This window comes from Hyaloscypha bicolor, assembly GCF_002865645.1.
Source record: "Hyaloscypha bicolor E unplaced genomic scaffold K444scaffold_170, whole genome shotgun sequence".
Classification (NCBI taxonomy): domain Eukaryota; kingdom Fungi; phylum Ascomycota; class Leotiomycetes; order Helotiales; family Hyaloscyphaceae; genus Hyaloscypha; species Hyaloscypha bicolor.
Window position 1 is genome coordinate 46,403 of NW_020194672.1, and position 27,356 is coordinate 73,758.

The following is a 27,356-nucleotide window of genomic DNA, read 5'->3' on the forward strand; positions in this document are numbered from 1 at the left end:
ACTCTCTTGCTCTGTGATTTTATTTAAATAGTCTGGTTGTCATTGATTTCGTGGGCGTACATTATATTTCAAGTAAATGAGATTGTAGAGGTCTTCTCTCCACCCGCACACCCCCCCGTTGCGCTCTGATAGCAATAAAAAACCTCCCCAAATTTCCCGCATCGCAGTTAGCCAGCGCCTAAAATGAAAGGCGAAATCTGGTCGGCATACGTGGGCGTCATGTAGTTTCCTTCAGAGTCTGCATTGTTTTAGTTGTTGTAGTCGTATGACGAAGAGTCTGTCTATGGAACTACACAACGTCCTCTCCTGGGAGTGTTTTCTTACATACCTCGGTAGCTTGATTATTCATTAATTGAGTTCTTCGGTTCTTCGGTTCTTGCTACCAACTTTGGATATTTCAGCGGATGGAGTTGAAACCCACGTTGAGAACTCTGATTTCTCATTATGAGATTGTCGATGTGCAAATAAACTGATCAAGCACGTGGCCGGTTTACTCACTATCTACTCTAAGTTGAAAATGACACTTAAGCTAAACTGGAAATGGGAATTAATGAATTGTGACGGAGTTTGAGCTCGTCAAAACATCGGCGTCGCTTAAAACCCCTTTACTGCTCGCTTACGACACACACTTCACTCCACAGTATCGACCGCAGAGAATCGTCCCATATGTCAGGATATCTTACATAACATTCACTATTGCTTTAGCTACATCTGCACAATACATGTAATTACATTACTGATATCTCCCCATCTCCAACAATCCATCTACCCAAGAAGCCACCCTGCACCAACCAAAGAATACAACCCCACCACCGTCAACACAACCAAACCCCTCGCATCAAAAGGCGGGGGACTCGACAATCCAGCCGCAGCTTTACTCGAGCTACTCGACGCAGCCCCGCTCCCCGTCCCCGTCGGTTTAGCCGTCGTCCCTGCCCCTCCACTCCCGGTACCAGTGCTCTTTCCAGTCGCACTACCTGTGGCACTCGACGACACTCCACTCATAACCGGGAACCCACTCTCCGCAGCAAAAAACTCCACAACACTACTCGTCGTGGAATTAAACACCGTCTGCGCAATCCCGATACTATTGCTCTCAAGATCATAAACCACGTACGCACTCCTCAAAAACGTATCTCCCAGTATCATCGCGCCGCCCGTCTCATCAGCGCCGAGGAGACCAAGCAAACACGTATCCTTAAACGGCAGCGTGCCCAGTGCCGAGATATGCTCTGCTATCGCCGCGTAATCTGAGAGTGGGAAGACAAATTCGTTTAACGGAACTTTGATGATTGGTCCAGTGGGGGACGTGAACTGGAAATCAACAGTAGTGGGTATTCCCGAGGCTGGGACGAGTAAGGCGCAGTCTACGAAAATGAACGAGGAGGAGACGTGCGAGACGACGGCGTCGAGAAGCTTGTAGATTGCCTGGACGGGCGCGGTGGGCAGGTAGGTGAACATGGCGCCGGAGTCGAGCACGACGCCGATTTCGTTCACCGCTGAGCCGTCACTTGCTGTTGAAGTGAGGGGGAAGCTGTTATTTGCATCGGAGGAGGTGATCGTCACGGAGGTTAGGACGACGCCGTAGTAGGAGATTGGGTCGTTGGGGAGGGCGGGGATGAGAGGGAGGGTTTGCAGGGTGCCGGTGAACTTTGCGGTGTCGATCCCGCCGAAGAGGATGTTGCCTGTTGAGGTGGTGAGGTCGTTCAGGTAGAGGGAGAAGGCTTTGCTGTTGATAAAGCCTTGGGATACTAGCTGGTCGATGAAACTGGGATATTTTGTTTTGGCGCCTTCGAGAGTGTCTGCCCGTCATCAGTCATCCATCTTCGAAGTCTGGAAAGGGGGATGGAAAGGGAAGAGGGAAAGTACCATATCCCAACCCCAGCGTCCCTTGCGAAACCGTAGACCTGAATGCAAGACCCATTTGCATCCCCTTCACCTCATTCCCCGCAATGCTCAACATATCCGTAATAAAATCCCCACTCGCACCACTCTTATCCACATAGGTCGCATTAAAACCCCCAGGAACCACCGTCTCCACCGTAGAACTCTTATTAGCATTAAACGTCCCATGCGCACAGGTCTCACCCTCTTTCATCAGCGCCACATCCACACATATATTCGCAGTGTTGGACAGGACCCAGGTATCCGTACTCCCGGTATCAATTCCGAGAATTAGAGGCTGTGGGGGGGTGCCGACGGATATGTTGGCTGTATACCCGTTCCCGGCACCTATGTTGTCTATCACCTCCGTGAAGCTTTTAGAGAGGTCTCTGCGTCTGAGAATCTCGTTGATCCCTGAAATCGAATTCGCTCTTCTTGAAATGTCAAACGAGAGGACCTTTGCCGCTTCGACATGTTGAGCTGCTCCGAGGAGGCTGAAAACGAGTGACTCCAGCCGTACCTTCATATTTGGCACCGAAAAGCAATAAATCGAGGTTGATGATGGTGGTGGAGGAAAGCCATGGCGTTGCGGGGGAGCGCCATGACCATAACTTAATCAGATCGTGAAATTAGACCTTTGCCACATCTTGGATGGTAGCCTGGGCCTGGCTCACAATTTGTTTTGCGGCGCAGCTTCTCGTAAAGTTGGGTGGGTGCGGCGTGGGATGCGTAGCAATGCGGTTTTGGGACTGCTATCCGATTGACGCCGAGGATCCGAGTCCAGTTTGGTACTCGGTAAGGTTGACGTGTTTGTAATTTTAATATTGATGTTGGACAGGGGTGGTGAGGTTTGGGGCAATGACTCCTGAATCTTGTTCCCGAGGCACGTGGTAGGATGCAGCTGGGGGGCTGTGTTGCAAGTTACTTAACAATCCGAAGTAAAAGGCTGGTACCAAACAGGATGGTTTCTACTAATTACTATGTACAACTCATCTACTTGCGTACTTACAACCCAACCCAACCACTTGTTCAATCCATCTTTTAATATCCTTCCAAATGCAACCAAACAATCCAAATCGCTTCTCTCTCTCTCTCTCTCTCTCTCTCTCTTCCTTCCATCTCCCATCTATCTTCTATTAAAATTAAGGTATCTCGACTGTACACCTTATTAGCAAATCCCCTCGTCACGGGAAGGGGAGAACTTACACCCAAAAATAACAAGCACAAATTACTCCCCACAAAAGCAGCCAGAATGCCCAGATCCCTCCACCGATTATCAAAGCTGAAGCCCAGACCAGAATAAAACTGATCACCGACCTTATACGCACAATACTCACAGGCACTCGTGGCATTGCTCACAATATATCCCGGTCCTCCCCCCTCAAAAAAGTTACTCATGTACTCTCCGCAGTTCTGGCCCGAGGGAGCAGTAAAGCGCCGGAGCTCTGTGCTCGTGCAAGTTACGGTTCGCCCGTGGAGCTCCGTGACGACCATGCCGCCGATGAGTCGCGTGAAGGGATCGAGTTGGTACAGCCAAGCGCGCCAGAACTTAGGGATCTGGGGCTTGGGGATCGTGACGCCACAGAAAAGGGCGAATGTGATGATGATGAATGGGTTCAACAAGGCGGCTATGAACGGGGACGGCGTGATAGCAGCGACCATCTGGCCCAGTGTTACAGAGAACAGTTCCGTGATGAGAACCATGAGAAATTGATACCCCGCTCTGGAAGAAGCGTGCTGGAAGCCAGGCATATAGTAAAGTGGCAAGAAAAAGCCGACAGCACAGAGGATAGAGTATGGGAGCTCGGCGACGACGAGGGAAGATGCGAAGGCAAACTGGCCGTACATTTTCGACGAGGCTTCGCGATAGTAGATCATCCTGGATAAGGCGTATTTAGGCTCGACCTGTGCGAGGATCAGCGCGGGCAGGACGGTGACCTGGAAGATGACGAAGACGCGGTATTGAAGTGACTGCCGGGAGTCGTTGAGGTTGAGGTATGCGAGGCCGGTGAGCAGGGCGATGATGACGTGGTTGAAGAGGCGGGTGAAACCGTAGTTGGGGGAGCGCCAGAAGGCCAAATTCGTGCGCTTTTGTACGATCTTCAACTGGTACATGAGGGGGGTTGCGAATTCTCGCTCGTCGGTCTTGAAGTTGCTTCCTACTTCTGCGAGACGTTCGGATTTCATTTGAGTAATGCGGTCTTTGATGTTGGCTAATTCGGGGGACTCGGAGAAGATGTCGGCCCAGTCTCGATCGCCAACCCGAGGTGCTTGTCCAGCTCCTATTGCGTCCTGTGCACTTGTTAGTACAGAAACCTCAAAGAGAGAAAAGAAATTACCAGCATATACTCCGCAGGATTAGCATCCGGAGGACACTCGGCACCATGCCGCCTCAAATAATCAATCAAAACACAAGCATCCTTCCCAATATCGCCAAAGTAAACAGTCTGCCCACCCCTTTGCAGTAGTAGCAACCGATCAAAGTTCTCAAATAAAGCGGCATTAGGCTGATGAATAGTGCACAGAATGGCCTGACCAGCGCCAGCCAACTTCTTTAAGAACCGAACGATGTTGAAAGCAGACTGAGAATCGAGACCAGAGGTAGGCTCATCCAAAAAGAGAAGCAGTTCAGGCTTAGCCGCAAGCTCGACACCGATGGTGACTCGTTTTCGCTGTTCAACAGCCAGACCAGATTCCGGATCACCGATGATAGTGTCAGCCATGTCTTCCATTTCTAGGAGACTGAGAACTTCTTCAACATAGGCGTACTTCTCGGATTGTGGAACTTCAAAGGGTTGACGAAGATTTGCAGAGAAGCGAAGAGCTTCACGGACGGTTTGAGTCGACTCGTGAATATCAAGTTGCTCGGCGTATGACGTCCCTCGTTGGAAAGCGGTGCCTGGCTTGATGCCGTCAACCAGAACATCGCCGGTAATGACACCAATGTTCTTTCTTGAGGCCAGGACATCGAGGAGAGTTGTCTTTCCAGCCCCACTTGCACCCATAAGAGCCGTAAGTTCGCCAGGTCGGACATAACCATAGATGTTATTTAGGAGTCGTAGTTGTCCGGCAGGAGTTGGGACATCGTAATTCAGCCCTTCCCAAGTCAAGATTGCTTTGGAATTGATATTGATTTCCGATGCCTCCCCCTCGCCTTTCTGAGTTCTTCGCCGGTCACGCTTGGCTATTAACGCAGCATTCAGTTCGGTCCTCTCCTTGTCCGGCTTTTGAAAGACTTTGGCTACGTTTCCGCCTGCCCCAAAAGTCACCCATTCGCCCAAAGTCGAATTAGTGATGAGGAAGGCAACGGTTAGGGCAACGATAATGCCAAAATTCCTCCAGAGATCGCTCGGGCTGTATGAAAATCCATCGGTGATGTATGCAGAACCAGACACAAGGTCCGTGCCAGCAACACTACCAGCCAAAGTGCAGACCTGGTTGTCGATGTTGGTGTATCCCGGCCCCGAAGGAATCAACGATTCAGCCGTGCATGTCAAGTTAAGCCTACTAAACTCGTTCTCCATCAGTGCTGAGAACCCCAAGCCCAGCGCATTAATCCAGTAAATCCACCTCAACCACACCTTCTCGGACTGGTACTGAATAATGTACCCGGACGTAATAACAAACAACGTGATAATCGTAGCGGCGAATTTGATAGCGTAATCAAAGTCTGGACAGAAGCAGCCGATAGTCCGGAAGAAAAGTGTCATGGAAAGATAACCGCTCACGATGACAATGTAGAAGGTGAAGAAGGCGCCGGCTTCTCGCACGAGACCGCACATGAAGTAGACGATGATAGAGAATATCAAGATTTGGGTGGCGGAAAATGCTAGGTCGACGATAATTTGTGCAATCCAGAGGGCTGAGGGCCTGTGAAATGTGTAGGCTTTGTGCTTGTTGACGATGGGGCGACCGATCATGGTACTCGCTAGCTCAGAGAAAGCTTGGAAAGCGTTGAAGAGTAAACTGATAAAGAGGAGACCGCCTCGTGTGAAAGCGCCAGCTGAAGTTTTTGGCAGATTCAGCCAGACTGTACCGAGGACAATCGCGATGGTAATGCTCGTGATCCAACTGACTGTCAGAGAGAATTTGTCTTGCCATTTGATCAGAAATTGCCTCTGCATCAAAGCCCATATTTGCAGGTAGTAAGGAATGCTGTAAACGGATTTCGATGCCCCTTTGCGTTTGCTCTCGGCAACTGCAACCTCAAAATCTCCATGTCGTTGCTCGTCCTCAGCAATGATCTTTCGATACTGAGTCATTTGTTCATCAAGCTGTTTCGAGAATTTTGAATCAATGAAAGCTTGCGCCAGGGTTTCCGAGCTGTGTGGTGCATCAGCAGCCGATCTCCCATCCGAATATTCCCTTTCAAATTCATCCGTACAGCCCGTCAAATAATCAGGCGTAGTTTGTCTCGGCTTCTCCTTGAAGCCAAGGCCTTCGAAATATGCTCTCGCTTCACTGGCTGGTCCGAAATACACTTCTCGTCCGGCGTCGATTACTAAGACTTTGTCGAATTGCTTGTAAATGTTCTCGCTGGCTTGGTACAATGAGACGAAAGTGGTGGTCTTGTAAATATTTGTCATGATTCTGAGGGATTTGGCGTAGTCGAGAGCTGTGGATGCGTCTAAGCCGCGAGTTGAGTTGTCCCAAGCGCAGACAGTGGCTGCTGTGACCATCATTTCAGCGATTGAGACTCGTTTTCGCTCGCCCCCAGAGACACCTAATTGCTGTTAGTACCTTACAGTCCCTGTGGATTCAACACGTGAATTCAAATTACTGAGCAATTTGAGAAGGAGAATTTTAGCATACCTCTCACGAACGGATTGCCCACAATAGTATTTCTGGTATGCTCGATATTAAACATCTTCAGAAGCATCGTAATAACCTTGTCCTTGAAATCCGCCTTTGACATGCCAAATGGCCTCTTCCCCGGCGTCTTAGTATCCAACGCAAACCCCAGCGTCTGGCCAACTGTCAGCGTAGGATGATGCACATCATCTTCCTGGTTATACACCGCTTCGCCTCTATACTGCTTCGCAAACGTCTTCGCATCAAACGGTCCATACAACACCTCCCCATTCACACCCGTATATCCGAATCTCTGATTCGCAATGACTTTCAAGAATGTCGTACATCCTGAACCCGGTCGGCCAAGAACCAAGACCATCTCGCCGGGGTGCACGAGACCGCGGAAGTTTTGCAGGATGTTAACTTCGCGCCCTTTTTTGCCGATGCCGAGGATGTGCATGCCCGTCTCGATCACGTTGAAGAAGCTAACGAAGGCGCCGGGGAAAGTCTTGACGAAATTTGTGATGCCGCCGGTACCAGATACTGTTAGGTTCTCCCAGATTACACCAATGTGTTTTGATCGTATGCCGGATTCTTGCTCCGCCTGTGGAGGGTCAGCTTCGTAGGTAAGATTACAACAAAGATATAAGAAAATGAAAGATTCAAGATAGATATATGTCCATGGTTACCCATTGCGCCCTTCCATGCCTGCGTAGTATTTGCCAAGGAAAGTCATGCACAAAACTCACAGTATGGTTCCCCCTCAACGTATGCTCCAAATCAAACTGTTCTCCCTCTGTCGTACTCTCACTGGCCGCCACCTTCTCGACATCCTTCTCTCGCTTCTGTCCCTTGCTCTGACTCCTACTCAACCGCATACTCGCCTGACTAATCCCACTCAACTCCCTCTGCAGATGCGCAAACTCCTCCTCCGCAGCCTTGACATCGACCCCACTGGTCGGCCGCGCAAAGCCATTGGGATTCCCATTTCTCGCGTTCTCTCTCGCAGTCTCGGAATCGGTGATGGTATCGATGGAACTTCGGGGTGGAGGCACAATTGGTTTTTCCGAGAGTTCTGCGTGAGACTTTTCGTTCGTTGAAGTGGAAGGTACCTGAGACATCTCGCGTGGGCAGCGTCGTGCCCTGTCCCCTGGGGCTCGCCTGGAAAACGCCGTTGATGACGGCGAGAACAAGCGGGGTAAATTGTTCCCTGCTGAATCAAATCCTTGCTCTGCCTCTCAAGTGAAACTAAAATAAAAGTAGAGAGCAAAAGTTTTGGAAAAAGACTAATAATGAATGCAAATTTTGTTGATAAAGGAGGGAAAGCTTGGGTGATGTCAACAACAAAAAGGCCCAACTTTTTTTTCGCAGGGGAGATCAGAGGTCTCGGACAGCTATGTGGAGACTAGATTCGGACTTAACCTTAGGACGGGCGAGCAGTGCATGCATGCTGTGGCCCACAGCCTCGGGGCCATATCGACCGCAACCCCGGCTCCGTCTCTCTTTCAAACCGACTTCAGCCACTGTTCTTTCCCTGAAGCAGTTAGAACTATTGGCTGCCCGTTCTCGAACCGCGTTGTGGGGACTCTTCCCTATGGGAAGGTTTCCCGAGCTCCGGTAGTCCGGGTCTTAGTACCCGGATTATGTCGTGCTGCTCTGCGCACGAGGCATTTGAGGAGAGTTCATGAGTCATTTTGAGTGAGGTCTCAGCGTTGGCAGATTCATAGTTGGGTCATATAGGGTGAGGGGTCCCCCGAAGGTGCAGATGAAGATGAATCGGTATGCACGAAATTTCCCTCCTCGCCCATTATTCGCCTCTAGTCAAACCAACTCATCAAGAATCATGTCTAGCCTGCGCCCTCGCTTTCAAGACCCTAAAGGGGTTCGCCGGAGAGAGAAGGTCACAAATCATTGGCACGTTGCTTAGAAATCAGTCTGGATTTAAGCCCAGTTTTCCTCCTTGGCATTTTGGAGACGAAGGCACACCGCCTCAAGAAAAGCCAATTCAGACTGCCGTGAGTGCCGTGGGTGCCCTGAGGACTTGTGGGTGTTCATTGGTGGGGGTTGGAGGCAGAGGTGGATAGTGCGGAATTGAGAAAGCTCCAGTGTCCCACTTTGAAGAAAAGCCCCGCAGGCCACGGACGCCGCAAGGCTGCAGGCTTGAATGGAGGATGGATCTATTGACGGCCAAATCGAAGTCATAAGATGATTTGCTGAAGATGGGATATGCAATAAATCGAAAGTGGACGGCGATGGAGTCTTTCGGGTTTGTCCCCATTGGCACAGAACTCGAGTCGACGGGTTGAGCCTTCAGGCGCATCTCCCCGATCAACTCATATCATACCCGCCCGGAAGGAGGCGTGGTGCCTGGATTTTTATGAATCGTTTCATTGCCGAGCGTTCGCATCAATTTATTTTTCTTCTGAAAATCTCGGTGGCCATCAAGCGAAGCGTCAGGAGACTGAACCATCAACTCAACCCTTTCCACAAGATCTGTACTGGACCACCCTTTCCTAGGTTACACAATGTTTTTGTAATATAGATATATATGCTTACATATATACAACCCGGTATTCTTCGTGTCAACAAGAGGTCCGCTTCGTCTAGCCGGTGGCTTCAGACCTGGAGTGGCCTTTAGCGTTGCAGGAAGCACATCACCAGGTAAATCACCCCCATTCTTCTTATCTGTCAACTCCTCGCAAGACTACAGCCACAGGCTCGACATATCCGTATACCTATCACTTGTCGTTATAAGCAGGCCCCCAACATTCGCGTTCGTGATATTGTTGATCAGGTCCGCCGGTATCGTATTATTGCCGGTAAAATTGTGTACTAACACCGTCGATTTCTCCAGCAGATCCCAACTCACCGTGCTTAGAAAGGTGGTGTTGAACCCCCCCTAGCTGTTCTCGAAGACTATCACCGTGTCTGCCATGTTGTAGAACAGTGGATCGACGACCATCTCCAGGTTATACTTTATGTGGCCTCTCCCTGGCCCTAGAGCTGTTTTCGCATACGTAGATGTCGTTTCCACATATGAGAAAGTAGTAGTACTTGGCAGTGATGGTGCTTCGTCGATAAATATGCCTTGCACGGCAATATTCGCTGACGAGAAGTTGTTCCATGCCGCATAGGCGCTAATGTCCCTATTACCGCCGTCTTGTCTCGATTCGCCCATGACGTCGGCACATGTCTCAATGTCTGCACATTAGAATACTTGTTCAACCCACTAATGGCAGTCTGATAATTGACGTCTGGGTAGAAATTGTTGAGGTTCGGCGCGACCACGGCTTGAAATCTCAAGGTCGGGTTCGCCGCAACGACGTCGTCATCGCACTCCAAGATGACGCGTTGTAGGGATACAAGTAGAGAGGAAGAAATATGAAAGCTAGGCTAGTCATTGTGAACTCTATTCAACCAAAGCAATCAGCGTGGCTAAGCCCAGCATGCAAATACAGAAGAAAGACAAGAATCGCAGAGTAACAGCGCAAGGCAAAACAACGCGAAGCCAGGTTTAGAATAAGATCAGACGCAAGCAAACGAAGGGGCTAGACCTCCGCAGGAAAAGTCACCAGTAATACGTATACCCTCTCTTGGAAACCACATTAAGACTGCGTGTCGCTCCGATACGATGAGAGAATCATCTCAGGCTGAAATGGCGGCGAGATTGCCCCTTCAGCGGATCATGCAAGTCTTCACCTGGCTAATCACGACATCTGGCACGATTGGGCTTCGATATGAAGAGCCCCTGGCATATAAGAGCATACAATGCGCTGAAGTGAGCGCGGAAGATCGTGTTTATAGATTGCAGAAGCCCTGATGAGGAAGCTGCCAAGTCGGAGGTTCAGGAGAAAATGTGGGGCGCCGGCAGACAGCGGCCGGCTTGGAAGCCCCCCTGAGAACTGCACCTGCGTCTTGATAAACTCTATCACCGGACTACATATCCGTCCCAGGATGGCAAGCGTTACTCTTAACTTGATCGTGGTCCACTAAGCTGGAAGCAGATTGATCGTGCGTCGTAACGTTTCAGTCATGTGCAGCATCACGTTTTTGGGGTCCTTCTGCTAGGTACTGGGCGGGGAATCGCCCTTCCGGATGAGCCCATCAGTGGGATACTGCAGCTATGGTCGTCACCAAGTTGCATTGAACTGCGAGTTTGTTGATGATCGGTATGGCTCTTATCTGGTATATCAAGACGATCCAACGCCATGGAAAGAGCTCGGGAAAGACGTCGAGGTGGATGCTTCGAGCACTCTCAATCCAGCCCTTGACAGCTTCCTCTTCAGCATCACCAACTGCTTTGAGTGGACCGCAAATATGCTTCGAAACGGACTAAAGTATCTGCTCTCTGGGGCGGCTGTACCTCATGTGCTCTCCTCTGTCCTTCAGCCAACCCCACCGATGGGTACGTCTACATCCAATTTATGAACTCTAGCTAACCTATTACAGGATTCAACGACTGGTCCGCTCTCATGTGCGGACTCAATGAGTCTGTATTCGTGGAGACAGCCCATGCTATGCTGAACAGCGGACTCTTGGCTGCTGGATACAATCGAATCAACCTCGATGACTGCTGGAGCACCATGGACAGGGCAGCCAATGGCTCCATGCAATGGGACACAGAGAAATTCCCACATGGCTTGCCTTGGTTGACCACCTATCTCAAGAAACTCGGCTTCGAACCCGGAATTTACACCGATGCAGGCAATCTGAGTTGCGGAGGGTACCGGGTGCCTACGGCTACGAAGAACTCGACGCTCAAACCTTCGCCTCTTGGGGCTTCACTTACCTCAAGCTCGACGGCTGTAACATGCCAGCCGGCACGGAAGCCGAATAGAAAGCCGTCTACGGGAAATGGCACTCGATCTTGTCAAAAATGTCTCCTCCCATGGTGTTCTCGGAATCCGCACCAGCATATTTCGCCGAAGCAGCAAACCTGACAGACTGGTACGACGTTATGTCATGGGTGCCAAAGTTCGGGCAGCTAGCTCGACATTCAAGGGACACATTAGTCTTCAACAGCACGCTCTACTGGCCGGACATCACGGGCTGGGATAGCGTGATGTTCAATTATGGACAAGAAGTGCGACTTGCACGCTTCCAGAAACCGGGATATTTCAATGATCCAGACTTCTTAAATGTGGATCATTTCGACTACACTCTCGAGGAGAAGAAGTCTCATTTTGCTATCTGGGCTTCGTTGTCTGCACCGCTGATAATCAGTGCCTGGATCCCGGATTTCACCGCTGAGGAGATTGAGTATCTGACGAACAAGGATATCATAGCCGTTGATCAAGACCCGTTGGCGCTGCAAGCTACGCTCGCCAGCCAGGATGGAACTTTTGATGTCTTGACTAAGAATTTGGCGAATAGAGATAGACTGCTTACAGTCATCAATAGGGGGGACAAAACAGCAAACTTCAGTGTCTCGTTCTCGAGAATCGGAATTGATTCGTTCCCAGGGGTGAGGGTCAAAGATCTGTGGACAGGTGGCACAAACTATGCCAGGAAACAGGTAACAGCAACAAATATCCCTTCTCATGGAACTGCGGTTTTGCGACTTTCTCCTCTCGGAGGAGGGGAGTGTGAAGTTATTCCCACGGGAATGATCTTTAACACATTCTCTCTCACCACTCTTACCACAATCCATGGGAGAGTTTCATGGTCCAATTCAACTGGGGCAGATGGACAGGTATGGCAAACGAGAGAAGATGGAACGATTAGAAGTATCGTGGATAAGAAGCTTTGCTTGACCGAGTTGAGCGGAGGCAAAATAGTGTTGGAGAAGTGTGTGGAGAACGAGAGCCAGAAGTGGGATTACTATTATTCGGGAAATTTGCTGAGTCGGCGTTCATATAATTGTCTTACGGAGGTAACGAATGAGGCAGTCATAACGTCCGACTGCATGTACGAGGATAACACCCAGGTATTTGGTCTCCCAAGCGGGGTGGAGATATTGGAGGGCTAGGCGGAAAATGGTCTGCACGATTGTCACGACGGGCGGGTTTTCAAATACAATATTAAATACATCTTGAATTTTAGCACTCCCACTGTATCACAGAATTCTCACGCGTCCAGACACGCTTCATCACCTCTCTACCACACAAACCCCTCCCCAACCAACTCCTCACTTAACCCCCACAGTCTTGCCTGATTCTCCACACTCTCAGCCCACTCCGGCGGCCCAAACTTTGCAATATCTCCATCCACAAGATAACTTCCATTCTTTCCCTCAATCTCCGGATCCAGCGCAGCCACCAAACTCGTCGAACATCCCTGCTGCAGCGTCTTCAGCGGATCCCTCTCATACTCCCTCCCCTCCTTCTCTTCCGCTGCTGTGGCGCGAGCGAGACCCTCTTCGAGGAGTCCGGTGGTGGCAAACATGTTGGTTTGGAGGTTGGATTTGATTGCTTTTTTATGTCAATTTATGTATTTTGGGGGCGGAGGAGGGGAAGGAGAATGGAAACGGGCGGACGTACAGCCAGGATGCAGTGAAAAAGCGTATAGGCCTTTGGGACCGAGGAGACGAGCAAGTGAGTGAACGAAGAGAATCAGAGCTGTTTTGGACTGTGCGTATGCTTCCCACTCGTTATACTCTTTTCCGTCCTACACCCCACCAATTAGTCACTTTTCGCACCCCTATTTCGCTCGCTTACGCACCTTAAAGTTGATATCCTCAAACCGTACACCACCCATACGATGCGCACTACTGCTCAAAAGCACCACTCTCCCACCTTTCCCCTCATACCCTTTCAAAATCTCGGGAATTAATAAGTTGACGAGGAGAAAAGATCCAAGGTAATTCGTAGCAAACTGCCCCTCCACCTCTCCCTTCCCGTCCTTTCCCCAACCGGGAATTTTCTCATAGGGAGTAACCATGATACCAGCTGAATGAACCAAGATATCGATTCCTCTTTCTTTTACTACCCCTTTCACTTCTTCAACGCATTTTCGTACTGATTTCTGATTTGACAGATCCAGGGGGACGAAATGTACGGCTGTGGAAGGCGATATGGAATGTATAGAGGTGATCAAAGGCTCTAATTTTGCTTTCGACCGACCTGTGAGAATCAAGATTGAAGGCCGTCCGGAGGCGAGGGTTACCGCAGTTTCTGCTCCGATTGAATTTGGGGATGGGCCTGTGACGAGGACTTGAGGCTTCTTGTCAGTCTCTTTTCTCTCCTGCTTGATACGGCTTAGGTACTTACTGGTTTTGCCTTCTACGCGCTCTTTGAATGCTTCTACGACCTCCGCACCTGTGCTTGAGAAGTTCCAGCGCGTCATTGTGATGTCCGATGGATATGGAGTTCGTGATTTTGTGAGTGAGGTGGAGATTGCGGGACTGCAATTCAAAAGTTCCAAAGGATGAAATGTTTTGATTCAGAAGAAAGTGAATTTTTTGAGAAGCTTTAAAGTGAAAAACGAAACTGTTTATATACTTCGTGGCTGTAAGTATGTGGCTTAATCATCGTCAAAGTCCGGGCGGACAACACCCACCTGCGGCATTGCGGCCGACTTCTTGCAGCTGAGCGAATGCAAATCCGATGCCTAACTCCGCGCCCCTTTCCGTTTCCGCACCTGCATCAAATGACGCAAGCAACCGCTGAAAACGAGATCTGATCGTTAATTTATGCCTCCTTCTTTTCTTTTTTGGAATCCCTTTGTCTTCTGTCTGCGATTAAAGATTGGCTGCTTTGCAACAGTGCAAAGGCACTCGCCCTGGGGCAGGTTATTACGTGGTTAAGGATCAAGAGTTCTACGCGAGAAAACTCTGAAAATGCGAAATTGCGAAAGTGCTCAGAATTTGGTGTGTAACCACACCAAAATCAAGTACATAATCACGTGCAAGCTAAGTACTTATAAAAAAAACTCATTATTTCTTTTACTTCTCTACTTAAATAATCGCTTTTTAATTACGGAGGTCGCGGCCATAAGTCTTGCAAGCGGCAGGGATGAGTGCCAAGCCTCAGGAGGTCACATGTAGCTGGCCTAGCAACGAACATTAAGGGCTCGATAGCCTGTAGGAATGTTGGGTTTAGCAATGTCTATCCCTTCGTCCGGCGAGACATAGTCCACGCTAGTAAAGGGGCCTGGCTCAGGGCGAAAAGGTGATAGATGACTAATAACTTTTTAAGCAAAGGTATGACTTTACAGTCTGAGCTAGGCCCCCTTGCTAGCGTGGACTATGTCTCACCGGACGAAGGGTTAAGGCCAGTGCGCTATATTTTAACCCCTGAACGCCTGCAAGGCCTTGTAGTTACAGCGCTTCCGGTTGCTGTCCAACGGCCCTGCCACCTAAGCGAGAAGTGACACCGACCCTGGTAATTGGAAGACTAAACCTTATGGCCGCGACCTCCGTAGAAGGGATCACCCACCAACCGCCCAAACCCCCTTCCCGCTCAACTTGGATTTTGGAGACCTTAACGCTACAAAATCGAAAAATTAATGTGATATTCGCAATGTTTCGAGTATTCTCTATAATCTGGAAACTTTTTAGAATTTTCCAAAGACTTTGAAAAATCGAGAAAATTTTGGTGGGGTAGGCGTGGGCGGAAAGGGTTTGGGCGGTTGGTGGGTGATCCCTTCTAGTTTTCTCGTTTAAAACTTTTGATCCTTAACGGCCTGAAAACCCGTACTCGCCCGCTCGTAGCCCCGAACCTCAAACTCTATATCATTTGCTCGAAATAAACGAACTGATACTCCATCGCATTGTTTTGTTACAGTGTCAACTAACCCTCAACTTCCACACATAAAATCTGTACATTCTCCCCCCGTTCCCACCAACCCCTCACGTACCAGCCGGTCCCAACCCTTCAATCCAAACACACTGACACCTCCCCAGCTCACTATTGAAAACCGGGTGCATCTCACTAATACAATACAAACCCGTACAGCCCGTCCCAGTCGCTGGAGGTAAAGCCGCTGGCGCAGTAGCAACAGGAGGAGCAGCCACCGGCGCCGTCTGGTAAAAAGGAGGAAGTGCCAACGACGCGCTCACCGTCTGGAAGGTAGTCGGCCGATGCGTTGGAAATGTAGGCGAGATGGGCGGGCCAACTCTCGTTCCGCTGAGGGTAGGTAAAGTCGTAAAAGGGAGATCAGTGATCGGTGGTGCTTGCTTCGCTACCGAATTGGTGGTCGGTGGTAACTGTTTGATTATGCTTGAAGTTGTCGGCGGCAATTTCATTACAATCGTTGGAGTTGGTGTGTCATCAGAGAAGGCGGACATGTCCTCGCAAGTACAGGCCATCGTTGAGAAGTTGTAGTAGGTGGTGAGGGGTAGGATGCAGGTGAGTGAAGGACAATCGAGATCACAGCCACAGCTCCCTGTTGTCGTGTGGTATACGGGATGGTATCCACCTCTGCATTTAATAAGGGGGCAGGATTCTGCTAATGGCCATGTTGCCACACAGGTACAGGTATCTCGATCCATTGTGCTTCCTGCTCCGCAAAACACTTCGGGACAGATGGCTGGCGGGAGCGATGTTTCTCTTTTCGAGACTTTGCCTATCAGGGAGGGAGGTATCTCGGTCGGCACGGGCATGATACCCGTTCCGAACTCGCAGGTGCATTTCCCGGTCTTGTTGTCGTAGGATTGGTGGTGTAGCGCGTCGCATATTAGGTTTGCGCATTGTGGGGGGATAATCTTGCAACCGCAGGTATTGAAGACTTCGTTGAAGACGGGGATGGCGGGAGGGGTGCAGGGGAAGGACGTGCAGTAGGAGTCGGGATTTACTTGGCGACGTATGTTATCTGAGAATTGATTCTTAGTTTTCTTGATTCATTGGAGGAACGAGGAGGACTCACTTGTCGTTGAACTTGGATTGGGAAGAGCATCAGCAAGTCCGCTTAGCCCTATGGCCAGGAGACACGAAATGGTTAGACACCTCATGTTCGACAGATTGATAAATTGGAGATCAGTTTGCCAGACCGTCCGCAAACTTAATTTATCGACCTTCAGATGGTTAAGGAGAATGGGTCCCCGCTCCGACTTCTTATAAGATTTCATGCGGCACGGTTTGGGATTGTTCGGAATCAGAACCCGTTCAGCCTTCCAGGCTGATGTCAATACGTAGAGTCCCACTAACTTGGCACTTTAATCCAGTCCTAAAAAGAACGTCGCGTGGCTCCGAACCCCGCGATTTCAGAGGAAGCTAATAAAGAGATCTATGAGCCTATGGATAAATTCCCGATTTCAATCAATTATCGGCACCGTGGTCAAGATCGACCTCGGTGGTTCGGCGCTGTCAGGAGATGCTTAGATGTTGGTAATCTTACTTGAAAGGGTCGTGCATGCTAGGACATAAATCAACAACACACTGTGAACTGACTTGGAACTACCAACAGGACATTATAGAGAGAGGCACGGAGACTTTCACTTGGTATCTTGGAAGATCAGAGCACATTGGTCGGATGATTGACAGAAATTTCAAGCCAGATCTGAATTCGCCAGTTCTTCGTGACCCCATGAGCACACCATACTAACCAGATCCCCCAGTCGATGATCAGGGGCGCGATACTTCGCTAGAAACTTGAGAACCAAATCAACAAAACCACTCGGATTCTCTTCCGCTATTCAGTGTCCAGATTCCGGTACTAGATCCGTAGTGTAATCCTCACACATCTCCAACAGCATACTTTCCATATCCTGAGCGAAGGGGCCAAGTTCTCCAGTAAGACCAAAAAAAGGAACTTTGCACTTGCCCTTCCCCATCACACCTTTCAAGTTTTGATCAGCATCTAGTTCGAACGCCTCATACACCGAGAAAGCAGCTCGAAGTGCTCTAGGCTGCGCATATATCCTCGCATAGTGATCCGGTGCATCTGGAGGAATCCCACTCGTATTGTATAACAACCTTTCGGAAGTGCTTGAGACACTATCTCTCTTCCTCTATGACGAGCTATACTACAAGATCGATCTAAGATTGAAACGCAAAATAAAATAGCAACCTCGATCCATATTTGTCTTCGTAAAAGGTGGTGCCTGGAATCAGGCGCCACCCCGAATGGCGGCGTTGACGGATGATGGGTACCGAAAGGCGAAGGCATGTGCGATCATGCCTCCAATATCATGTCCGACGACATAGATTGGCTTCGTGATGTGAAGATGGTTTTGAAGGAGATGTTACAGATCGTCGGCAATCAATGCTTTGGTGTAGCCGTGGGGAGGATGTGAAGAGTTACTGTGGGAAGTGATATCTGGTAAGATCTCACGAGGTGGTAGCCAGCTTCGGAGAGCGGTTTTAAGACCTGGCGGCATTGGTAGATGGTTTCGAGAAATCTGTGAATGGGAATAATGAAGCCTTTCTCTTCAGGTTGAGGAGATGGGCAGTCGATGTGGAGAGGCGAACGACTTCGCCATCCGTGGTGACTTTTACGATGTGCTTCCAGGGGCCTGCCAAAGCCATTTTGATCTGAATTCAAAGGGTATCTTGGAAAGAAACTAGAGAGCTCAAAATTTTGGCATTTGCTGGGATCTCTTGCGTGTACATCTTCAGCGGCATAGTTCTCCAGTCGGAGTGAGATGACAGGTCCCGAGACTTCGGAGACTGTCGAACTGGCGAGTATTAAAGAAGTTTCATCGGATCAAAACATAAACAAGATCAATTAAAAAATACCCCTCGAGAATCACAATCAGTCCGCGAATGCATAGGTCAAACGCCAAAGAATATGATTCCCACTCTGCACTGGGAGGCGGCGGGTTCGTTGAACGTCGATGTCATCTCTGTTGTACGTCAAAGTGTGTCCCGGTGAATAAGCGGGACTTGTGCCTGCCTCTGATATGGCGTTGAAGACTGAATTGGCGTAACGAGAGAATGCAAATGGCAAAATTGTTGTTGAGAAGATATGAAAGGTGTGAAGTAGATGAAAATTGAAATGAGATTTCAGCCACCACTCCGAGGTCGGCTGACTCATCGGGGATGCCAAGATTTCTCCTTCTTCTTCTTCACCTTTTCCTCTTACCGACATCCCCCGCCTCTGGCTCCCTCCCGCCATCCTTCAGAATAAGTCACACCAAACCCTTCTGGCTGCGCGGTAGTCGGTCAGACGGAATCCGAGTCTGCCACGGTGAAGCTTTCACGACGCCCGCTCAAAGCACGGTTGTCATGCCTTTCTCCCTCAGACCGCCTCGTGAGGCTGTCAAGCTCCACAGACCAAACGTGATCGGTGAGCGAAATCCGACACCCTTCATCCAGAATCACATGATCGGTGAGGTGGAAATCAGGCCATGGCGCTGCTCGGTGAGGAGAAACTGCCTGGCAAGGCGTATTTTTGCTTACTTTCAGCTCGTCACACCATCGGTCATCGGCAAGAAACCCGTAAGAGACAGGATTGCAAGACCCTCTGGTTCACACAAGCGTGGGCTTCTCTACCCCCCTGTTCGTACAGCTTTGCCTCACTTCAAGAAGCTGAGTAGATTTAACACGGCATCCACAACCCTACATTACAGCTTAGCCTTCCTTTATTTTGTTTCTCTCCTCTCAGCTTACTCCTACCACCAAAAATCTAACGTCGATACTGTCCATCAAAAATGTCATCGCCACTACCTCACCACCTTACATCTGTTTGACCTCTGATGAGACGAGCCTCTGGTTCCGCCGAAGGTAAGGTATAACTGCGCCTAGATATCTCAGCAGCGGTGGATGAGGCGAAGGGTTATGGGTGTGCTTCCCCAAACGATCAGCAACAAGTGTTTCTTAAGATCTGTACTATCAGTTTGTTAGTATGGACATCCACCAGCCGCTCATTACTGACATAACCACCTCCCTATTAAATTCTCTAACAGTCTCCCTTCCTGGGCTTGTCATCTATGGTAAAGCCCCTCACGCACCAGCAGCCGAGGTATACCAGGAACGAACGTCACTCTCACGGAGGTAAACAAAAACCGGCAGACAAGGAAATTCTGCATTGACTTAGCGACATATAGGCAGAGACCAGAGAGTCGAAGAGGACCTGCTTTGCGAGAATTATTGAATTCTAATGTCCCTAGATCTAGCGAGCCTCGACTTCCGAGGAAGAACATCCCAAGAATCTTTTCCAAAGCCCCAAAACAACTTTCTGTTACTTTGTTCGCATGCAGTCACTCATACCCATAGCCCTACCTTTGGGTCAGATGCGGGAAGGTGAGTATCTTTGGATAATGTCTACAAGATCACGAGTGTTGAGTCGCGTAGTTACTTTCCCAGACTTCTGCTACAACAGCCTTCTATCTTCATTCTTCTTGCTTCCCGCCTGTCAATTACTCTGTCAGATTGGGTTCAAAGATATTCTACAGATTAAATTTTACACGCACATCTTTCGAAGACCGCAGAATCGAACTTGTCCCAGAATTGAGATTTTTGGTTTCACAATATTCTGGCTTGTTGGAATGACGCTGAGGTGGTGGCGTAGACTCCCCAAACGCTTTCTCACATGAGCGGTCAAAGTTCACCCAGTCCTCCAACTCCTACATTGATAGCCTGGTCAGAAAAAGTCTCCAGAGGTCGGACACAGCAGCTGAAGTCACCTACTGGATTCCCCTGAGCCAAAAGATCCTCAAATACTGCATCCATTGTGTTGTTATAGCACTCCATGTCCCGTCATCGAACCCAGATTATTGATATCGACGGGGTCTCGAAGCTGCGTATCTTCCTGTGAAGTTACACTTTCGATTGAGGGTCTTCACGTGAACTGGTCGCTGTTTGGAAAGGACACACCATTGAGGTTGATATTTAAACAACCCAGTCCGTGCTCTATCTGAGCTCGGGATAAAATTGACCAATTACTCGCACATCCGAAGTCAGATGTGACGGCGTATTGTTGAATCTACATTTGTCTAGGATGATTCGAGGAAGTGGCCAGGAATCTGCCTCGCCAAGGCGAGGAGAATGCACGGTTACGCTCGGTGAGTGAAACTTGCCTTCACCACATGATCGTTGGACCATTGGAGGTAAAAGCCATGATGGCAAAGTGCATGCAGGCAAAGCATACCCACGAGTTGTCGTAACTGGTGAGGAAGCAGACAGAGTCACATGATCGGTGAACAATTTGCAAGTAAGTGCCTTACGGCATAGTTCCACGCAACCGTGGCACACCACTTTATTTTCTCTATTCCTGACGCGTATTTGTGGTCAAAGGCTACGACTTGCTAGCAGGCCGTGGTTCTTCATTGATCTGGTTGGCGGAAGCTTCCTGGCAGCTATTTCATAACAGCTGGTGGTGGGGCTGTCTACCTTACGATACACTCACGGCCCCGTCTTCAAATTCGTTCTACTTTGGAACCACGGTGTTCAAAACTTTGGTGTTAACCCTCAATTGCCAGACTCTAGCATGAAATGGTATGCACAATGGACACCCAACTCAACCCACCTTCCAAGCTCAGGCACGATAGCGAGCCAGCCTGTCCCTACTCAGGGTATTGTGCCAGCTGCAACTGCTCCTGTTACTTGAAACCAGCCCTATTGGGTAGGCAGCGGCACAACCATGAGAGTTCATTCCTAGTTGGATCCTACGGCCCACGCCAACGCACTCCAAAGACTCTGCTCGCCTTCCATCTGTACACTCTTCGAATAATTGGAGAGAATTTAGCAACCGTCGAACTGAAAATCATCCATTTCCCTCGACAGCAACACTCCACGTCTCCAGCCTTGCAAAATTCAAATGAAGCCCAACAAGGCGACCAAGCTAGATCCTCTTCGACAAGGCAACCCGAGGGTCTGAGGGCATCCCATGACAATATATATCCAAATCCTCGATCCTACCGAAGCTGCACTTTCGTTGTATGGCAGTTTGTGCATCTTGGAACACCGCATTCCGGACACGCACTGACCATGATATCGATGCCCGAGCACCCGCATGCACACTATTCGGGCGTTCGTCAGGTTCGATGAAATGAGGCTGTGCCATCGGGCAGTAACTCACACATTGCCATATATACACGTATCTTCGCTTCGGCCCCTGGTAGAAGACCGGTTAGTATCGCATGTCAATTCAAAACTAATGCAACACAGAGTGCAGACTTTAACAGGTCATACACTCGACTTACCTGCGGCATGGCTTTCTCAAAACGCTAACGATAATCCGAATCTCGGTCTTTGTGATGCAGAAGTAACTCACAAGCGCGTTGGCACAAGCAGCCCGGGATGCTGCAAAGCCTACGAAGGCGGCGGGCATTAAAATCCGTCCAAACTCGGGATTTGGGAAGTCTAGGGGCTGCGCGGTTATAAATGTCTCGCAATTTCTCCCTAAATTTAATCGCTATAAAATTCTTGGAAAAGATTAACGTGCTATTTTTCTGTTATGTAACACTCTTATAGAAAGTTTTGGGCGTTGCGTTGGGGATTGATGCACTTTCCGCATACGAAGGCGCGCCGAAACGAAAACCGTCCGTTTCGCTAAGCGAGAGTTTTGAAAATTATTCCCTCACCTTTAAAAAATCGTAATAAAATTCCCTAAAAGTTCAGAACCACGAAACTATAACAAAAGATACTTTGACTTCTTTTCTATTATACAAAGCTTAATTTAAAGTATTCGGACTTGGTAGTGCTACGATGCGCAATTTTCAAAAACTAGAGATTTTGGTGTTCCTTGCCTTAGGCGAAAATGGACGGATTTGCGACAAGAGCGCGAAGACGAGATGCAGGAACTCGGACGCTGAGTCAGGAGATTGCTAGAAGGAGACCATGGGAAGGAGATTGTGCCGAACCCAAAGAAGGGGGAGGAGGTGGAAAAGGAGTGGTGGGATTGCCCGATTTGTGGAAGGCCGCAAAGTGCGAGTGAGACGCCCCGGTGTCGATTAGGGGTGTCGATTGGGGCCACACTAACCGAAATCAGCAAGCGCTTTCACCGGTGGGCTCGACAATAGTGGTGTTCCTGAGTTTGCAGCCACGAATTCATCCATGACCAAAGGGTCGCCAATAAATCCTTCCGCACCTTCACCCGGTACTCTCTCACAGCAGACTGTTTCGTAGGAGAGATACATGAGATCTTGGGTGACTCAGGTGAGGACTTCAAGCCCTTGTGTGTAAGCCCAGCCAACAGGGCTAGGGAACGATAGTGTCGACAGAGCAATGGTGTCTTCTGTAGACACGGAGGATGAGAGCTTGGCAGTACATATGGTGTTTCGAGAGAAGAATTCTGATAGGCTGGTTTCGGATTTTCTAGAATCTTTCTTATACTGCACGCCACAGAGTAGAGAAGAGATGGAAACCAATACCGGACTTTTAGTCTAAGATCACCTGACTCGCTACCGGATTTAAAATTTCCCTCCACGCTTCACCCGTTTCCTTCATCAACATCTCTTTGCAAAGATGGATACAGAGTCCGCTGCGTCTGGTGAAACCAATCTCACGACATTGGTTTCCACTCTCAAGTTGACAATGAGCCCCGAAACCTTCGTATTCATCACCATCCCAGGTTTGAAGCTCCCACCGCCATCTCTTCAAATCCAAATGTCCTTTCGAGAAGCAGAAGGCACCACAATAATCACCACTCAAGACTCGGCTGATACTTGCCACATCGAATACACATTCCCATGCAAGATGATCACCCTCAATGTCCACTCCAGCCTCGAAGCAGTTGGTTTCATGGCCGCTATCAGCACCAAGCTTGCCGAAAATGGGATTGGGGTCAACCCTGTCAGCGGCTACTACCATGACCATTGCTTCGTCCCACTTGGAAAGGCAAATGAGGCCATGAAGGTGTTGCAAGACTTGGCTACAGAGGCACAGAATAAAAGTAAGGCATGAATGTCGAATCCGAACTCCGACACGTGATGCAGTGAGGAACCCGCAGGCTTGGGACCCCACCCTTGATGGATGGAGGGGTATATCAGGATCAGTCGATATCGACGTTTTTAGCCATACAGCACATACACTGTCAGCCCGGCGAATCGAAATAGCGTCCGCGCCTGTCTCATCGATCTGCCCCGGGTTGTTACGTTACATGCTTTCCTTTTTTTCTCTCAAGGTTGCAGTAGCTTCACGCGGGGTGCTGTGCATCTTTTGATATCTTGTGCAACCTGCCAACTTCACCTTCATCACCTGACGAAGAGGCCAGGACCACAACTTCTGGATCAGGCTGAGAGGGCCACTTGAGCCAGAAACGAGAGATAATTACATAGCAAACCCCGGCTTCACCCACTCACCAGGAGTCAACATCTTCTCTCCCCACCAAGTCTCTAAAACAACCTCCACTCCTCCACCACATTACCATTGACATCACTTTTACATACGCATCGTGATCCACCATCAACCCTCAGAACATTGTCAACTTCAACCACTCACCCAGAATGTCCAAACCAAACTACCTCGAGTCCCTCGAACGCGACGGCTTCGTCCTCATCCCCTCGGTCCTAACCCCGGCTCAAATCACCACCCTCCGTACCGCCAGCAAAGAAACTATCGACCTCGCTCGCTCGGGCAACTGGGCCTGGGTCCGCACCCTCCCCAAGCAATTCCCACCCTGGAACATCGAGCCGGGAGTGAACCCGGCAGCCGGTGGGATCTGGGGCGTGCAATTTCTCATGCACCCAAAACTGCCTAACTCCCCAACCTTCATCAAGAATTACTTCTCCTCCGCAATCATCGATGTTGTGAAGCAGCTTCTGGAATGCGAGGACGAGGATTTGGTGATGGAGTTGTTCAATCTGTTGATTCGACCCGATCGCGATTTTGAATTGCGGTGGCATCGGGATGATATCGAGGCTACGGCGACGGCGGAGGAGGAGCTTGAGAGACTGAAGGAGCCGGCGTGGCATGCGCAGTGGAATTTGTCGTTGTACGATGATGACAGCCTCATTGTTGTTCCTGGCAGTCACAAGCGTGCCCGAACAGACGTGGAGCGGAACGCAGACCCATTTGCGAAGGATATCCCGGGAGAGATCAAAGTGCAGATGAAGGCTGGAGATGTGGTGTTCTACAACAACAATATTCTGCACCGAGGGGCGTATGTTAGTAGCCAGGAGAGAATGACGCTGCATGGAAGTATGGGCCATGTTGGAGGCAGCAATCTCAGAGCAAGAAATGTGCTGCAGCATGGAATTGGGGAGTGGGTTTCTGATATCGATTTGAGTGTCCTGGGTGAGAAGGACCAAAAAAGAGCTGAAGACATGCGGGAGAGGTTGCTGAGTATGGGACAGTATGATGAGAAGACGATGGGTTACTCGTTGAATGGATGAGGTACGGATCGCTCTTATTCTCACTTACTTCGCCGTCACCATTTGTCAAATATTGCCTGGATTCACCCATATCACAGTTGCACAAAAAGCTTTACCTCACATGTCGAAGGCAATGGATCTTTCGTTCTCACCAACCCGCGAGTCCGCTTTTGTCACGTGATCACATGCTTAACTTTCATCCATTCCCCAGTGTCGTCGATCCGCGCCGAACAAAGGCCCTTGAAAGTTCAGTAATCATTTTGAAGTCATTCCATGAATAACAGTTTTTAGATTTGGATATTCCACAGGGTTTAGGAAGCCAATTACTCTCCTTCGGACTTTTCTCCTTTAACGCCGGCAAGCCACGCTTAAACCCCTTCGGACTTTAGACCGGAAGCAGTCTCATATAATCATATTGCATTGTCGGATTTTGGGAATTCTCCACGGAGTAAGTGAATAGTATATAATTACCTCAAAGTCTTCTACTCACTGTCTTCCTTCACCTTTCAACTTAAATCCCAATCACAATCCGATTTTCAATACCTTTTCTCCTCCTTCAAGGAACTTTCCGGCTTTCGAAACTACAGAATAATTTCAATCAAACCACGTTAACACCCAACTCCGACCTCATCCAAAATGCCAAACATTCTTATCCTCGGCGCAACAGGCTACATCGGCAGCGCACTCTCCCAATCCCTCCTCCGGTCAGGAAACCGCCTCGTTTACGGCCACGCCCGCACCCCGGAGAAAGCTAAAGCTCTGCAACGAGATGAGATCACTTCAATCCTCGCCCCATCTCTCACCTCTCCCTCCCTCATCAATGCCATCGCAACCCATCGAATTGATATCATCGTCGACGTCGCCGGTGCCGATAAAGAAACCTTCGACCTCCTCAACCTGGTAAAGAAAGCCGGAGCTGAGAGACTCGAGAATGCTCAACGAGAGGGAGTATTGGTGCCGAAGCTAGGCTTCATCTACTGCTCTGGGACCTGGGTCCATGGCTCCTCCCTCCTCCCAGTGAACGACCTCATGCCAGTCGGAACAGCAAGCGCTCCGTTACCGCCGGCAGAACTCGTGGCTTGGCGCACTGGACTTGAGAAAGAGGTGCTTAACGCGAGGGATGTGTTGGACGTTGCGATTGTGAGGCCTGCACTGGTATACGGTCGCTCATCTGCTATTTGGACCTCTCTCTTCTCACCCCTATTGCAAGCTGCTCAGGGTCAAGGAGAGGGGAATTCAGCCTCCTCGGCGGCGGTGAAGATCCAAGCAGATGATGATTCCAGACCAGGCCTGGTGCATGTTGATGATGTGGCGTCTGGCTTCCACTGTGCGGTCGATAAGTTGAGCATGATAGCTGGCACGGGTGTCTACCCTGTCTTTGATTTACAGACGAGTCAGGAAGACATGAGGGGCATTTTGGGGGCCGCGGCGAGGGAGTTGGGGTGGAAGGGGGGAGTAGAGTTGGTTGGTGCTGGAGAGGATTTGTTTACGAGGGCGATGTGCACGACTGGGAATTGTAGCAGTGGACGTGCGAAGATTATCTTGGGATGGACACCGAGGAGGGAGGGGTTCGTGCAGGGGATGGGGGTTTTTGTTAGGGCTTGGGAGTCGGCGAGGGGTTAAGATGTGGTGTGTGGGTGTGGGTGTGGGAAGAGAGAAGTTGGGGAGAGGGAGAGGGAAAAGAAAAGAAGAGTTCGGTGTGTACATTTTATGAGGTGAATTTGCCAAGCGAGTGGAAAGGGAACTTTACGACACTTCAAGATTTCGAACAAAAAGGAAAGGTTTAGGAGCTCAATTAGAAGAGGCAAGATAGACAATAAGCCAGATAATCACGCGATAAATGAAAGGCTTCTAGCATGATTTTGAGCCGCAGATGTATCTCATTTGGGTGATTGCTATAAGTAACTTGATCCGTCGTTTTACAAATCGAAGGTCTCAGAGAAGAGAAATCAAGAGTCTGGATATCTTCACGGAGCCGAGTTCAAGAAAGAGCGGGAAGCGGGAGAAAGAAGCTATGACTGCAGAAGTAGGAGATCTTGAGAAGTGATGTGGTAGTGTTGGATCCGACCACCGACTAGATTTGAGAAAGGCGGGGTGGAAAAAACTTTCCAAACAACTCTTAGCGACAGCCCATGACTCAAACACCACGTGTACGTAGACTAGACATGATCGCATTGACAATCAGGACCGTTTCGGGCTAACCGGGCTGTGTTGTGCGTACCTTGTACAGCTATTTTCCAGGGGATCTCACCGCATTGGGCAGAGACCAAAGTATGATCTGGAGGGTAATGGGCGAAAGCATAAGAACGGAAGAGCGTGCTCAACATGCTCCACTATACGAGTAACAAATAGAAAGGGCAGTAGCTCCAGATTTCTTGTTCTTCTTGAGAATCACGTGATGTTAGAACAGAGCAATAAACCTAAGCTGTTGTTGAGACTGCGATAAGCAGGAAGTTACCTTATGCTTAGCATTGTAAGCGAGTACTTGAGAGGAAAGAGTGAAGGCAGGGGGCGCGTACGGTAAACAGGTGCTTCTTCGGTTCCTGAC

The 27,356-nt window shown here is 49.5% G+C and overlaps 9 protein-coding genes across 9 annotated transcripts; 4 read left to right on the plus strand and 5 right to left on the minus strand.

Annotated features, from left to right (window-relative positions):
* Nucleotides 1-649: 649 nt before the first annotated feature.
* K444DRAFT_572903 (acid protease) lies at nt 650-2,577 on the minus strand. The gene is made up of 2 exons (XM_024877375.1): nt 1,870-2,577; nt 650-1,802 (listed from the first exon to the last, which is right to left on the minus strand). The coding sequence occupies exons 1-2, from the start codon at nt 2,408-2,410 to the stop codon at nt 766-768; spliced, it is 1,578 nt and encodes a 525-aa protein (XP_024729478.1). The 5' UTR covers nt 2,411-2,577; the 3' UTR covers nt 650-765.
* A 433-nt stretch (nt 2,578-3,010) lies between these two features.
* K444DRAFT_543175 (uncharacterized protein) lies at nt 3,011-7,796 on the minus strand (the record flags this gene model as incomplete). Its single annotated transcript, XM_024875946.1, has 5 exons — nt 3,011-3,040; nt 3,091-4,176; nt 4,224-6,607; nt 6,697-7,279; nt 7,425-7,796. The coding sequence occupies 5 exons, from the start codon at nt 7,794-7,796 to the stop codon at nt 3,011-3,013; spliced, it is 4,455 nt and encodes a 1,484-aa protein (XP_024729479.1).
* Nucleotides 7,797-9,367: 1,571 nt separating this feature from the next.
* K444DRAFT_706026 (uncharacterized protein) lies at nt 9,368-10,076 on the minus strand. The gene has a single exon (XM_024888119.1). The coding sequence runs from the start codon at nt 9,851-9,853 to the stop codon at nt 9,575-9,577; it is 279 nt and encodes a 92-aa protein (XP_024729480.1). The 5' UTR covers nt 9,854-10,076; the 3' UTR covers nt 9,368-9,574.
* A 542-nt stretch (nt 10,077-10,618) lies between these two features.
* K444DRAFT_668750 (carbohydrate-binding module family 13 protein) lies at nt 10,619-12,643 on the plus strand (the record flags this gene model as incomplete). The annotated part of the gene is made up of 3 exons (XM_024887444.1): nt 10,619-11,080; nt 11,125-11,480; nt 11,513-12,643. The coding sequence occupies exons 1-3, from the start codon at nt 10,771-10,773 to the stop codon at nt 12,641-12,643; spliced, it is 1,797 nt and encodes a 598-aa protein (XP_024729481.1). The 5' UTR covers nt 10,619-10,770.
* K444DRAFT_600699 (NAD(P)-binding protein) lies at nt 12,366-14,083 on the minus strand. Its single transcript, XM_024878634.1, has 4 exons — nt 13,884-14,083; nt 13,336-13,826; nt 13,155-13,281; nt 12,366-13,085 (listed from the first exon to the last, which is right to left on the minus strand). The coding sequence occupies exons 1-4, from the start codon at nt 13,957-13,959 to the stop codon at nt 12,772-12,774; spliced, it is 1,008 nt and encodes a 335-aa protein (XP_024729482.1). The 5' UTR covers nt 13,960-14,083; the 3' UTR covers nt 12,366-12,771.
* A 1,274-nt stretch (nt 14,084-15,357) lies between these two features.
* On the minus strand, nt 15,358-16,696 carry K444DRAFT_619880 (uncharacterized protein). The gene has a single exon (XM_024881599.1). It carries the CDS (start codon nt 16,214-16,216, stop codon nt 15,464-15,466), a length of 753 nt encoding a protein of 250 aa, XP_024729483.1. The 5' UTR covers nt 16,217-16,696; the 3' UTR covers nt 15,358-15,463.
* A 6,264-nt stretch (nt 16,697-22,960) lies between these two features.
* Nucleotides 22,961-23,677, plus strand: K444DRAFT_619885 (uncharacterized protein; the record flags this gene model as incomplete). Its single annotated transcript, XM_024881600.1, has 1 exon — nt 22,961-23,677. A coding segment is annotated over one exon (439 nt), but the record flags the coding sequence as incomplete, so codon positions are not given.
* On the plus strand, nt 23,517-25,079 carry K444DRAFT_619886 (uncharacterized protein). The gene has a single exon (XM_024881601.1). The coding sequence runs from the start codon at nt 23,942-23,944 to the stop codon at nt 24,827-24,829; it is 888 nt and encodes a 295-aa protein (XP_024729485.1). The 5' UTR covers nt 23,517-23,941; the 3' UTR covers nt 24,830-25,079.
* A 365-nt stretch (nt 25,080-25,444) lies between these two features.
* K444DRAFT_479150 (NAD(P)-binding protein) lies at nt 25,445-26,410 on the plus strand (the record flags this gene model as incomplete). The annotated part of the gene is made up of 1 exon (XM_024872967.1): nt 25,445-26,410. A coding segment is annotated over one exon (966 nt), but the record flags the coding sequence as incomplete, so codon positions are not given.
* Between the last annotated feature and the right edge of the window lie 946 nt (nt 26,411-27,356).